Genomic DNA, 13644 nt, shown 5'->3' on the forward strand with positions numbered 1-13644 from the left:
CGAGCGTCAATAGGAGAGATGTATTGAATTACATGTCTTATAATGAACCCTCAGGCCAGCAAGCAAGGTGATACTTTGTACATTTACCTGTATGGGCCACCAGTTATAGCTGACTCTGCAAACAGATTTCTGTCTGGTTTTGTGGATGAAGATTGGCTTTCCTAAGTGTTTAAATCAAGAGTGAGGCAGTGATTCCAATTCAGTTGGATACGAACTTTCAGCATCTTGTGCAATTAAAAGGCAGGTAGAGTTGTCCTTTATTTTTTGGTAGGAATATCAAGTGTATTACAATAGGTATATTATCCAACGAAACTGTGTCCAAAGATTATCATTTTCTCAGCATGGCAATGTTTCCTTGAAACAATGTTTTAGAAATCTGTTCTAATCAGCACAGAGTGGGAAACTTGAAAACTCTTGGCTTTTTGAACTGTAATTGATATCTCTTCTGTAGTTTTTTTATGCTTCTAATTTTGATTTGGAGTGCCCTTTTCTCTAGCAAATTATGTACCTACTTTGCATCTTTAAAATACAAGTCACGTCTGCTGCTTAGAGCTTTTAATTTTAATCTTAATAATTTAATGCAGCATGTTGGTCTAATCTTGCCCCCCAGTATGATAAGTAATTAAACTCTATACATTTTTAATCTGCCAGTATATCTGTCACGTTACTGACATTCCTGGCTTCTGAGTGTAGAGATTTTTTCATCATTAGTTTGTGGTTTTCAAACTTTACCTTATGAGCAACTACCAATAAAGTCTGAGGATTCCCTTGCCCTAATTTCTGAAAATTAGTAATCAAAGGCAAACAGTGCTGTTATGGTAAAGATTTTCAATTTGGTGCTGTAAAAGGGCATTTGTGCCGTATTTTTGGAACAACATCTTGATGCATGCTATACGAGTCCTCTCTAGCCATGAGTTTGGTGCGCTTGCTCAATTGTAAATCTGTCCTGATCTGAAAGACTGCATGTTAGGTTAGCTGCAATTAGTGTGTGAAAGTTGTGGGTTAAAACACAGGGAGTGCCATATTTACCCACATTACTTTAAAAGTGTAATTTCTTGTGGATGAAGCACTTATTTCTGGCAATATAATTAAAAATGTACATTCTTCCTTTTCACTTAATTTTTTTTATTAGGTATAACTAATGATATTTTTAGTAATCAAACAAAATGTGTTATTTTGTTTCAGCAATTGTTTATGCAACCATGGATGTAAAAAGATTGTTAATAAGTTGATGTTTTATCCTCGCATTCAGAAATAACCAGGGTGACCTGGATTATGAAGAGGTCAGCAAGCATGGACCAGTCAGGCCTGTACCAAAGGGTTCTGAGTCACCCAATTCTTTCCTTGATCAAGAATATCAGAGGCGGCGGTTTACCATTGCAGAATATGATCAATTGCCCCCATATGCATTTGAAGTGCCTAAACCCACCAGGATGCGGGATAAGACACAGCAATATGGTTTGTTATTTTTCATGTCTTCTGAAATTGTGATTGATTTTTGCTTAACTCTCCAAATCTCCTTGCAACCAGTAATTCCAAAATTCCTGGCTCATTGGACAGTTTATCCATGTTTTCAACAGTGTTACTGAAGGTTGAGGTCATTTGCATAGGATGTCTTTAATGTTCCTCAACATAGGATTCAGATAATATCTTTAAATCATCAGCAAATTTTAAAAGCTGGTTTTCTTTGAGGGTGTGGCAACAGAAGTTTGGCAGTATTGCAGCTTATAGTATTTTTGAATTTCCCTTAAGGCCATTCCTCTGCAAAGTCTAATGTGGAAAATATTTAGAAATATTTTTAAATGGATATGTAGGAGCACAGAGGGTAACATTAAAGAGTTTGACATTTAGTTGAAAGAATATTACCAGTGGAGTTTTACAGGGACCTGTTTTGGGACTTGTGTTTAAAATCTTCATTAGTAGAAGTGATCTGGAGCTAGGAGTAAAAAGTGCAGTGACTGAATTTGTAGATGACACAAAGTGAAAGGAGATGGAAGACTCTAAACCTGAACAAAATGGAAAATATGAATGTTCCCTGAAATTTGACATGTAGCAAATGAAATTCACTTTCGAGAACTGGAAAGGTTCACATGCGGACAAAAAAATTCCAAAAAGCACTTAACTCATTGGCAGGAAAATGTGTGCACAAAAAAAATTCTGTAGTTCTGATTGCTGAAAAATTGAAGCAAATGCAACGGTGTTGGTGGTAGTGAATGAAAACAATATTGGAATTTATTGGAAATTCAAACTACTGAAAGAATCCCGTTACTTTTTAAATCATTGTTACAATTGCATTTTTGAGTATGGCAACCCATAATTGTCACCTGTCAGTCCTTTCATAAGTGAAGTGTCAGATCTCCGTGGAAGTCCATGGAATGGGCCATTTATTGTCATTGTGCTTGGGCAAACCTCAGCAGCTGTGCCACCTCTGGCCTTTCTGTAGGCACATTGCATGTTGCAGACTTAGTGTAGGTGGTCTTTAAAATGTGCGGAACTAAATTTCTGTGCTTGCAACCACCAATTTACTGTAAATGCTCTTCCAAGGAAATTTGGAAGGACTTTTTAAAAATGTCATTTAATACTATAAATCTTGTTAGTCCGGGAACGATTCCCCACAGAAGATCTACCTGACAATTCTACAACTGCTCTCATTTCTGCTTTACACAAAAGATACTGCAACAATTGAAAGGAAAAACAAGAAAGAAACCAGAATGAGTGAAGGGTTAGATTGAGCAATTGTGTAAACTTGAGGGAGAAAAGTTATCATATCTTGACCTTTCCAATTTCCCTATCACAAATACATCTGTCCATGACAGATTGTAGGCAAGAATGACCACTTCTTTGTGCTCGTGGAGATGAAATCCCATCTTCACATTGAGCATGCTCTCCATCATGTTGTATGGCACAACCACCGTGCTAAGTGGGGTAGATTCAGAACAAATCCAATAAGTCATTGTGGCACCCAAGAGACACTATAGGCCATTAGCAATGGCAGAATTGTGTTAAACCCTCAATCTGCAATCTCTTGACCTAGCATATCCCTCACTCTGCCATTATGGTTGCTCAATGAAGAGTACCAGAAGGCATGGGCAGTAATAATATCAGGCATACTTAAAAATGTGATGTTAACTTGGTGAAGCAATGGCATCAGGAATATTTGGATTTCAGACAATGATAGCAGTATTGGATAGATATAGTAACCCATAACTAATCATTAAGCTCTAGTCCTAACCCTTCCAGTAGGAACATTTAATTGCCAATCAACATATAGGATGAGGGTCTACATCTATTGCCATCCTCATTGGTGGGGGAGCCTCTCATATCTATGCGAAAGATGGGTCTGTCTTCAGCCAGAAGTGACCAGTTGCTGATCCATCTCCCCTGAAGCCCCCAAATGTCTCAGCTGTCTGTCTTCAGCCAATTTGATTCACTCTATGATTTTAAAAAAGATGGCTGAAGCCTCTAGATACTTCGAAGGATGTGTGTCAGAAAAGCAATTCCAGCAATCATGGTGGTTACTGGTCGTTGAAACCTTGTGCTCCAGAACTAGCCATGCGCCTAGCCAAGCTGTTCAGGGGAGCTCCTATATTAGCATTAATTGGTAGATTGGTTTGGCATAGCTAGTTTGCAGCTCCATTATAATTTGTATTATACAACAACCAAGGTGATTTGAATGCAAGCCCCTATGTTTGGTCTTTTTTCCTCTTTCCGTTCCTATGTTTCTGTTTTCATTGTTATCTAATACCTTGATAAATTAGATGTGATTATCAATTTGTATATTTAAAATTTTTTTTAGAAGTCCCATGACACCAAGTCAAAGTTCGACAAGATAATTATCTTGCCATTATCTCTCTGCCTATAAATTCTGTGCCTGTGTGCTTACCTCCACTCCCACCTGATGAAAAGGCAGCGCTCTAAACGCTTGTGATTTTAAATAAACCTGTCTGACTATAAACCTGGTGAGGTGTGACGTCTGACTTTGCCCACCCCAGTCCAACAGTGGCATCTCCATACCTTAGAAATTTGTATTAATATTTGGGGGTAGGGGGGGTGGGGAGAGAGGTGACATGGTAATTGATCAATTTTTAAATCGGTGACAATCAGCTTTTCAAAGGTTCAAAAATTAATAAGTTCAATGCATTTTGTTGAAGCATTTCATCTTTTATTCATCAGGATCTTTTTGTAAGAAAATCAATTCAAGTGGCAAGCCAGAATTTGTAGTGCATGAAAGGAGAGTGCTGATTAATTGGCAAGTGTACTTTAAATGGTCACAATATAGTCATGAAGAATGCATCTGTTAATGCTGATTGATAGTTAACTGCCCAGCCTTATTAAATTTTAAACCAGACTGATTGACTTTGGTTAGGGCATTGCAGTGAGAAATCTATATTGTTGAGTTCAAACAGGTGCAATGCAAAGAACAGGGCTTTGTGTGTTAACATCTGGAGCTTCCAGTATATGTAAGTGCACCACACTGTGAGCCAGACTGACGATCCTAAATTGTCAGCATAATTCTTTGCACATTCCGGATTATCCAGCAAACACCAAATTGCAGAATTGGATGAAATGTTGAACATTGTGAGTTTTGCAAGTGTAGGTCAGTTGCTTGTGGCCAAATTCCTTGGCAATTCACAAAGATAATGCAGTTTGATGCAATATGTTGCTATCAAGCCAGAAAGAGGTTTTGCTAATCACACAAATGCAATGTTGCATATGAATGTCATTACCAACATGATGCCAGATATTTAGTTTATACATCCTAAAGGCTGGCTGATTATTTCAAAAAGCATGTCGTTTGCGATATTTGCAAGGAACCAGATATTGAGTGTACCTGATCAGCTTGCACTTTGAAAATCAATGCCAAACATTAGATGAGGATCTGGAGAGTTAATTTTGATGTCCAAGCAAATATATATCCCCATTTAGCACAAACGAAATAGTGTCATCTAATCATTATCATGTTATTTTGGGAGCTTGCTGTGTGTAATTTGGTTGTTGTTTCTTTTACTTTATAGTAGTGATTACACTTCAGAAGTGCTTAATTAACTTTGGAATAGCCTGAAAAGTGCTACATAAATGCAAATCTGACTACTTTTGAGAGACATTAAACGGAGGACCTTCAGTCTTCTCAGATGGATACAAACAATCTTTTGGAGCTGTTTTGCATAGCAGCACAGTTCCATCAATGGTCTAGTCAATAAATGTCCCTTAACAAAAATCCCTGAGGTAGATACCCTGGCCACTATCTCATGACCAAGTAGAACCTTGCTATGCCAAATTGGCTGCCATATTATAAAACTTATTATGTATAAAACAATATGTATTTCATTGGTTGCAGAGCACTTTGGAACATCCTGTGTGTGTGAAAACTACTACATTATTTCAAGTCTGTCTTTGGATGCAAGTTTGCTCGCTGAGCTGGAAGGTTCATTTTCAGACATTTTGTCACCATACTAGGAGCCTTCACCGGAGGCTCACTTATGATATTACCTAGTATGGTGATGAAATGTCTGAAAATGAACCTTCCAGCTCAGCGAGCAAACTTACATCCAGAACCTCAACCTGAGGTACAAATCTCTTCAAAAAGTCTGTCTATTGGTATTTTTTAAAATGTAGGACTTACCAAAATAAAGCATAGAAACCACGTTCAAAAAGTATGGAACGTGTGGGAGCTAGTTTCAAAGTTGCAATAAATTCTGAAGATTTGTATCAAGCTGTTTGGCCTGTGGTTTTGTAGTTGGGTTGTGTTATTTAAAACTCACTTTTAAAATCAATGTGAAAGCCAGCTTAAGTTAAGCTCAGGGTAACTTCATATAGTTTCATTCCTGCCATTTTTCTCAAAGACGAGTAAATTAATACTTGAACTTTTTTGCAAGTGCAAAATCTTTGATTGGTCAAAGAATTTGAGAGAATGTTTGACTTATCAGGAAGTGGTGTGCTCAGAAATTTAAAATGTTGCTATTAACAGGAAGACCACGACCTCTGTCAATGCCGGTGAGTGGGAGCTGGATGGCTGCAGTTGAAGCTTGTTCACGGCCCAGAGTGGAAGGAAGGAAAGGTTTGTTAAAAGTCTACAGTTATGCTCTAAAAAAGAAACACGTTGGATTCAATGTTAACTCTTTGTCTTTCCTCGAGTATACAGTTGTTGTTTATGGCTGTCTCCTTAATGTGTGCAGAATATTTGAGTTTCCAGATGTCCAAGTAATATTAAAATTGTTTTATTGAAAAGCCTTGTGGCAAGATGTGATGTGATCTATATGGACTTCAGTAAGGTGTTCGACAAGGTTCCCCATGGGAGACTGGTTAGCAAGGTTAGATCGCATGGAATACAGGGAGAACTAGCCATTTGGATACAGAACTGGCTCAAAGGTAGAAGACAGAGGGTGGTGGTGGAGGGTTGTTTTTCAGACTGGAGGCCTGTGACCAGTGAGGTGCCACAAGAATCAGTGCTGGATCTTCTACTTTTTGTCATTTATATAAATGATTTGGATGCGAGCATAAGAGGTATAGTCAGGAAGTTTGCAGATGATGCCAAAATTGGAGGTGTAGTGGAGGCGAAGAAGGTTACCTCACATTACAACAGGAATTTTGATCAGATGGGTCAGTGGGCTGAGATGTGGCAGATGGAGTTTAATTCCGATAAATGCGAGGTGCTGCATTTTGGGAAAGCAAATCTGAACAGGACTTATACACTTAATGGTAAGGTCCTCTGGAGTGTTGCTGAACAAAGAGACCTTGAAGTCCAGGTTCATAGCTCCTTGAAAGTAGAGTCGCAGGTAGATAGGATAGTGAAGAAGGTGTTTGATATGCTTTCCTTTATTGGTCAAGAGTATTGAGTACAACAGTTGAGAGATCATGTTGCAGTTGTACAGGACGTTGGTTAGGCCACTGTTGGAATATTGCGTGCAGTTCTGGTCTCCTTCCTATCGGAATGATGTTGTGAAACTTGAAACGGTTCAGAAAAGACTTACAAGGATGTTGCCAGGGTTGGAGGATTTGAGCTACAGGGAGAGGTTGAACAGGGTGGGGCTGTTTTTTCTGGAACGTCGGAGGCTGAGGGGTGACCTTATAGAGGTTTACAATTATAAGGGGCATGGATAGGATAAATAGACAAAGTCTTTTCCCTGGGGTTGGGGAGTCCAGAACTAGAGGGCATAGGTTTAGGGTGAGAGGGCAAAGATATAAAAGAGACCTAAGGGGCAACTTTTTCACACAGAGGGTGGTATGGAATGAGCTGCTAGAGGAAATGGTGGAGGCTGGTATAATTGTAACATTTAAAAGGCATTTGGATGGGTATATGAATAGGAAGGGTTTGGAGGGATATGGGCCCGGTGCTGGCAGGTGGGACTAGATTGAGTTGGGATATCTGGTCGGCATGGACTGGTTGGACCGAAGGGTCTATTTCCATACTGTAAATCTCTGACTGTATGACTCTAAATCACACAGTAAATAGCTGTTCTGGAGAATGGTCCCTGGAGCTGCCATAGATGCAAGTACTGTTATTACATGCTTGTGTTTTCTGTCTCACTCCTGGGCATCATTGTCAAAACAGTTGCTCTGCAATGCTGCCTTCCCCTTTTGCACTCCTGCCCTGCTCTCCACCCCCCCCCCCCCCCCCCCCCCCCCCCCCCCACTGCCACCGCCTCCCCACCCCCTGCACACTCTTCATTCTTCCTGCCCCCACTGCTGACCACAATCTTTAAGCCATGCATTTAATTCCTTTGCTTTATTCACCGTGTGCCATTTTGCCCATAGCTCTGATAATAATCCTGAGATTATCACCTTGGAAGTTCTTCATTTTTATTTAGCTACTAACTGTTCAGAATCTTTCAGCAGAACCTTCTTTCCAGTCTTATTAGTGTCATTAGCATTAATGCTGACAACCACAACTGAACCCTCCAGCTCCGAGACATCTTTAACGCTAAGGCAGGCAGCACAGCCATTAGGACTCCTACTCAGAGCTGTAGAGAACAGGATCTATCTCCCTAATTACTACCTCTACCACTACTACATTTCTACCTCCAAGTGAATGGTTCTCTGTATTCCTTGTTTGTGGTCATGTCGCTAATCCTCCCTGTAGTCTCTACTCTAATTCTCATGCGTTAAGGGAACCTTGTGACTGTGAAACAATTTCAGGGACTAAGGCTGCTCTAGAGCTGTCCCTTTACGTGCCTCATGTACAATCATGCTCCCTAATCTTTGATCACAGATCGAGTTTGAAATGCCTAATCTAAGCGATGTGAATGCCACCTGGAGCAAAGTTTCCAGCTAACTTGCCCTTTTCTGTTGTGGTGCAATGTCTGCAGTTTGGACTCCCAGAATTTGGGGTGGCATAGTGGCTCAGTGTGGTTAGCACTGTTGCCTCACAGTGTCAGAGACCCAGATTCGATTCCAGCCTCAGGTGACTGTCCATGTGTGGAGTTTGCACATTCTCCCCGTGTCTGCATGGGTTTCCTCCAGGTGCTGCAGTTTCCTCCCACACACCTAGTGTTAGGTGTATTTGTCGGAGGAAAATGAGTCTCGGTGGGTTACTCTTTGGAGGGTTGGTGAGGACATGTTGGGCTGAAGGGTCTATTTCCACACTGTAGTGAATCTAATCCAAACTTAAATTGCTTTAACTGCAAATGCTTGCAACAAATATATTTGCTGTAGACCAGATTTGTGTCAAGCATATGCTGTTGCAATACATCATGTGACCTGGTGTCTCTTCAAATTATTTATTAGTCACTCCAGTATCCCTGTTCATTGGAGTGTATTGTATTACTTCTTTTTATTACCACACTCTTTATAAATCGTGCTTCTAATCATTTTTTTTTCCCAGAAAGAGAGAAATGGGAAAAGCCTGGAGACTAAAGGCAAACTGAAGACCTTCTTTTCACTTCACAGAATAAAAATACTCAAAAATCAACTGCTTTGTTTAGGCAAAAAACCACCAAATGCTTCTCGTCTTCCTCCATTGAACTCTGAGATACTTAACTTATGAAGTCTATTGTAATTCAATTCACACTAGGTTGATTACTTGTGTCCGGTCCTAACAAAGGTCCTAGCTCACTCAGTAAATGAGGATTTGAGCTTTAGTGAGTTCTTAATTAGATGACTCTTTCAATGCAACCCTTTTAAAATAAGCCTGTGCAAAGCTTCCGACTACAGACTTGTAAAAGCTGCCTATTTCTCTTTGATGCTTCTAGCCTGGAATGTCTACTTTTGAGGCACCATAGCAGCTTTGGACCCACAGATCACATCAAATGACTCTTAACTGCCATCTCGTGCAACTTGTTTGTGATTTTTAAAACAGTTGCAGAGTGTTCTAGCCAGAAGCACAATATAGTTATGCCTTAACTGTGCATCACCCAAATTTACTTAATATTTATCAGTCAAGTATAGGAACTTTATGCTATTTCATGTATTTCAATGGTGCTCCCAATACAATATGTTGCCCTCAAATAAGTGGACCAAAATTGTGCACAATTCTCCAGGTGTGATCTCACTAATTAATGCCTTGAACCGTTGCAGCAATAAGTCCCTAATTTTATCACTTTCTTCCTTTAGCAATAAATGCCAAAATTCCATTTGGCTTCATTATTACCTGTTGTTCCTGCATATTCATTTTCTGCAATTCATGTATGAAGACACCCAAATCCTCCTTCTGAAGTTTTTCTTTATTTAAACATTCAATTTGCCTTACTCTTCATCTGACTAAAACGAATAACTGCACATTTACACTTGTTAAACTTCAACTGCTAAATTTTAGCCCATTCATCTAACCTATCCATATCATTTGTAAGTTTCTTATTTCTTCATTGCAACTTACTTTCCCTATTTTAATATCAGAGCTCGAGTGCCAGTTTAAAATTGAGACGAAATGACGAATATTTTTGAGGTTTACAAGTCTCTGGAACTCAATTATCCAGAGAGCAGTGGAGGCAGGTTCTTTGAATTTATCTAAGGCTGAGTTTGGTAAATTTTCGATTGGCAAAGGAGTCTAGATTTATGGGGGACAGCAGGGAGATGGAGTTGAGACCACAATCAGACCACACCATGATCATATTGAATGGGGAAGCAGACTGAAAGGGCCAAATGGCCTATTGCTGCTGCCATGCACCCTCAAAACAGACTGATTTTTGTTTTACTGTGACTGGTATATTGATGCTCTCATACTTAAACAACTGCGCTCAAAGTCAGAAACTCTGTTTGGGTTGCAGCATGTGCAGGGATACTTGCAACACTCCCAAGTGTTGATTGATTTAAAAGGATGTGAAGTGAGTTGTCAAAGTAATACTTGTGAACTAAAGTAAAATGTATGAATCTAGTAAGATTTTTATATTATTTAACTTGTTTACTCTCCAAGTTTCCTTAACTTCAGTTCTAAAAATGGCAATCTCTTTCAGGGGGTGACTATCTCTACAGATACTTCAGCAATGATAGGATTCCACCAATCAATGAAGATTGTGCTGCAGCACATATTTCTCAACCAGCCGCTGGCAGACACTCTGGAAGGGCTGTGAGCGGGAGGTATTCTGTCAGCCCTGAACCTCTCAATAGTGTGGTATTCCCTAATCAGCAAGACAGACCCCAAAAAAGCAGACATTCACCAGATAAAAGCTCATCAGCACATTCAACGGTCAGTTGGATTTCAAGATTTAAGCTATTAACTCAATGAATTTTATGTTTTTTGCCATTCATTTCACACTTGTGTCCGAGAGGAATATGCTAAGCTATGTGTTGACTCATTTTGTGATGCAATCACTGATTAAAAATACAACAGGTGTCACTTGGTCAATTTTTAACATCAGAGTAAAAATGCACATGTCTCAAGAGAATCGTGTTAATTGTGCCTTATGCAGTGAGTTAATAGATTATAAATGCAATGTGTTTTATCCATTTGGTTTGATTTTATAACACCACCTAATAAATGTGCAGCAAAGTTGCATCAGTTTTTTTTTCCCTCTGGAGATCCTAGACACAGGTTTTAAGTCTTAGAGTATATGAACGGAACAATGGAAAAGGATTTTGCATTGACTTTCTAAATTAGCTCTCGACTGATGTTTGTAGCAATTGCATATTTTTTCTTCAGTAATAAGTAGAATTGGAGATTAAATTATGTTTTGCTTGTTACAGAAACTGAAAGCAGGGCAACGGTGTACATTGTTTTGCAAATGCAATTACTTTGATATGTGGATATGTATATAAAAATCTTTGTAATACATGATTCCCCAAGCAACCCATTTGTTCTGAATACCTTTAATGCCCCTCTTGTGATTAACTGATAGAGCAACCTTGTTATAATCCAAAGGAAGTGTGAATGATCTCATGAGTGAACTGATGTTTACATTTATCAGACCACTGACCTAAGTTGTATGTGCATTGTTAGTTAGCTAAATCTTTAATGCAGTGCATTCCGAAGGGACAGAGAAACTCTTAAAGGACATATTCAACTGGTATCACGTACCAAGCTAGATTGAGTTTTCCGATTTCTGAAATTTTTAGTGCTACTTCATTTTTTAAAAATAAAATCATTGGTATCTATTATCACTTGAGTGAAATCATAGAAAATTTCAGCTCTGCAGGAGACCATTCAACATTTTAAGGCTAGCTGCTGTGAAACCATCCAGCCTCATTTTGCTTTCCAGTGCCATTGCCTTATAGGTTGCAGCACTTCAAGTGAATATTCAAGTAATTTTTACATTTTGAGGATTTTTTGACCCTTGCAACTTCTCAGGCAGTGGAATGAAATCTTCTCTACTCTCTGCATGGAATACTTTCTCCTCAAATTGTTTGAAAGCTCCTACCTCTCGTGACAAATTTTTGCATGAAAATGCCTGAAACTGTTAAACTCCAAGTCATTGATATACACCCAAAAAGAAGGCAAAGGACCTAGCGCTGAACCCTGTACAACCCACTGGAAACAGCTTTGCACAGGACTTGGTGACTGAGCAAATTTCATTCTACCATCATGCAAGTTCTAAATTTTGATACGTTTTATACTTGTATGTTTCTCTTTAGATTGTTTTATTTAATCTTGCAACCTGTCGATATTTAGTTTTTGATGCTAGATTTCTCTTTTTTTGATAGCTTTGGCACATTCTCATTGAGACTGTTCTGAAGATAGTGTTAGTTTTGCTTTCATTTTGGAATGCTGCCAATTTAGAATTGGGATAAATTGCTTATTTTCCCTTTGTGTACTTGTGTCTATTTTGCATATATGGGCCATTATTGAACAGTTTTAATTGGTCTGTAGTTGGCTTTAAGTCCAAGTCAAATATCAGTCTCTTTTTTTATTGGTTTATTGAAGACAGATGCTTCTAGGCGTGTGAATCAGGGATGTGGAAGTTATTTGATGGACAACTTGTTTTTGTTTTCTTTAGCCAAAGATACCTGAAGAACTGTGATCAAGAAAATCCGATATTCAGATTTCAGTTCCTCAGAAGGTCATTGATTATCCTGAGTTGTGATCTATGTCTGCTCATTCCCAGCTCATAAAGACCACAATCAAAATGTTGTTCTGGAGGAACTAGATGCAATGGATGATAGAACTGACTAAAATAAACTTTTCTTTTAAAAAAAATTCTTATTCCCTTTCCACTGCTTAATGTGCAGCTACTTCAGCAGTGAGGTAATTGAACTGTACAAATACGTAAAGAAATTTTATAAAACAAAAATAATCTCAACCAAAGTTTGGAATGCACACTAAGTGTATGGAGTGTTTGTCTCATTCAGCCAATGAGCTCTAGTTCAGAGCATCTGGGCAATTTCCTGTGATATGAATGGAAATATACATCATGTAATGAAATGAGACATCTGTACAAATCTGGTCAAGAAAAATGGTGTGCATCTCTATAGTGGTGACTTTAATGATCGGGAATTTCAAGGTTTAGCCTAGAAGTGCAGTTAAATGGGACACAAACCTGCATGTGCAGTTTACTTGCCAAATAGATAATGATTCATCTGGATTACTGGATTGTGTAGATTTACAACTATTTGGATGTTAATAGAGTATTTAAATATATATAAAAATGCCTTACGGTTTTGTTTTTAACTTGTATTAATGTACAATATTCAATGGTCTACCACGGCTATCAGTGTATAAACTAATTTGTAATACGTGTGTTGATAGAAAGAGTTCTGTGACATGCCCCTTTGCTTAAATTGGCAAAATTTGCACAAGAAAGGCATACAAATATTTATATGCAAAGTTTCTGGCTGCCTATAGTGTTTTTTTTTTTAAAAAAACATCTCCCCAACAAATTTCATTTCTAGAACAAGGGGAGTGGAAATGTTTCAGGGAGCCAGTGTCTATACACATTTATTTTGGGCTGAAAGAAATGAGGCAGTTATGGAGTTAAAACATAGATTTGCATTTTAAATATCATTTGGAAATATCATTAACACATTGCAGAGTGTAAATAACTGTGACATTACTTTGTTTAAAACATGGTGTTAATACTTGCAGGATTACTGATTAAAGGTGCAGTTTCTTTTCAAAAATTGTCACTTTTCATTTTGTGTTATTTTGGTGAAGATGCCCTAACATCTAAAGAATTGGTTCTCAAGATTCACTTACACTGGTTCAATTTCTGATGCAGAATAAATTGTGTTTATTAAAAATCTGGGTGTTCCATTACATGACTAATAGTCTACAAGTCA

At 38.4% G+C, this 13644-nt stretch overlaps 1 protein-coding gene across 4 annotated transcripts in view; it reads left to right on the forward strand.

The window, feature by feature from the left end:
* The window catches only part of cnksr3 (cnksr family member 3), a 191389-nt gene extending 178169 nt beyond the window's left edge, over positions 1-13220 (forward strand). For 2 of the 4 annotated variants that reach the window (XM_087991444.1, XM_087991446.1), the window contains exons 11-13: positions 1253-1458; positions 5969-6058; positions 10389-13220. In XM_087991444.1, coding sequence (XP_087847570.1) covers positions 1253-1458; positions 5969-6058; positions 10389-10660 — 568 coding nt within the window. In that variant the 3' untranslated portion in view covers positions 10661-13220. The remainder of the gene's footprint in view (positions 1-1252; positions 1459-5968; positions 6059-10388) is intronic. The other 2 variants (XM_043696124.2, XM_087991445.1) reach the window with 2 other exon arrangements.
* The last annotated feature ends 424 nt before the right edge of the window (positions 13221-13644 follow it).

This window comes from Chiloscyllium plagiosum, unplaced genomic scaffold (genome assembly GCF_037043375.1).
Source record: "Chiloscyllium plagiosum isolate Xiang-an unplaced genomic scaffold, Cpla_swu_hap1 HiC_scaffold_10, whole genome shotgun sequence".
Classification (NCBI taxonomy): Eukaryota; Metazoa; Chordata; class Chondrichthyes; order Orectolobiformes; family Hemiscylliidae; genus Chiloscyllium; species Chiloscyllium plagiosum.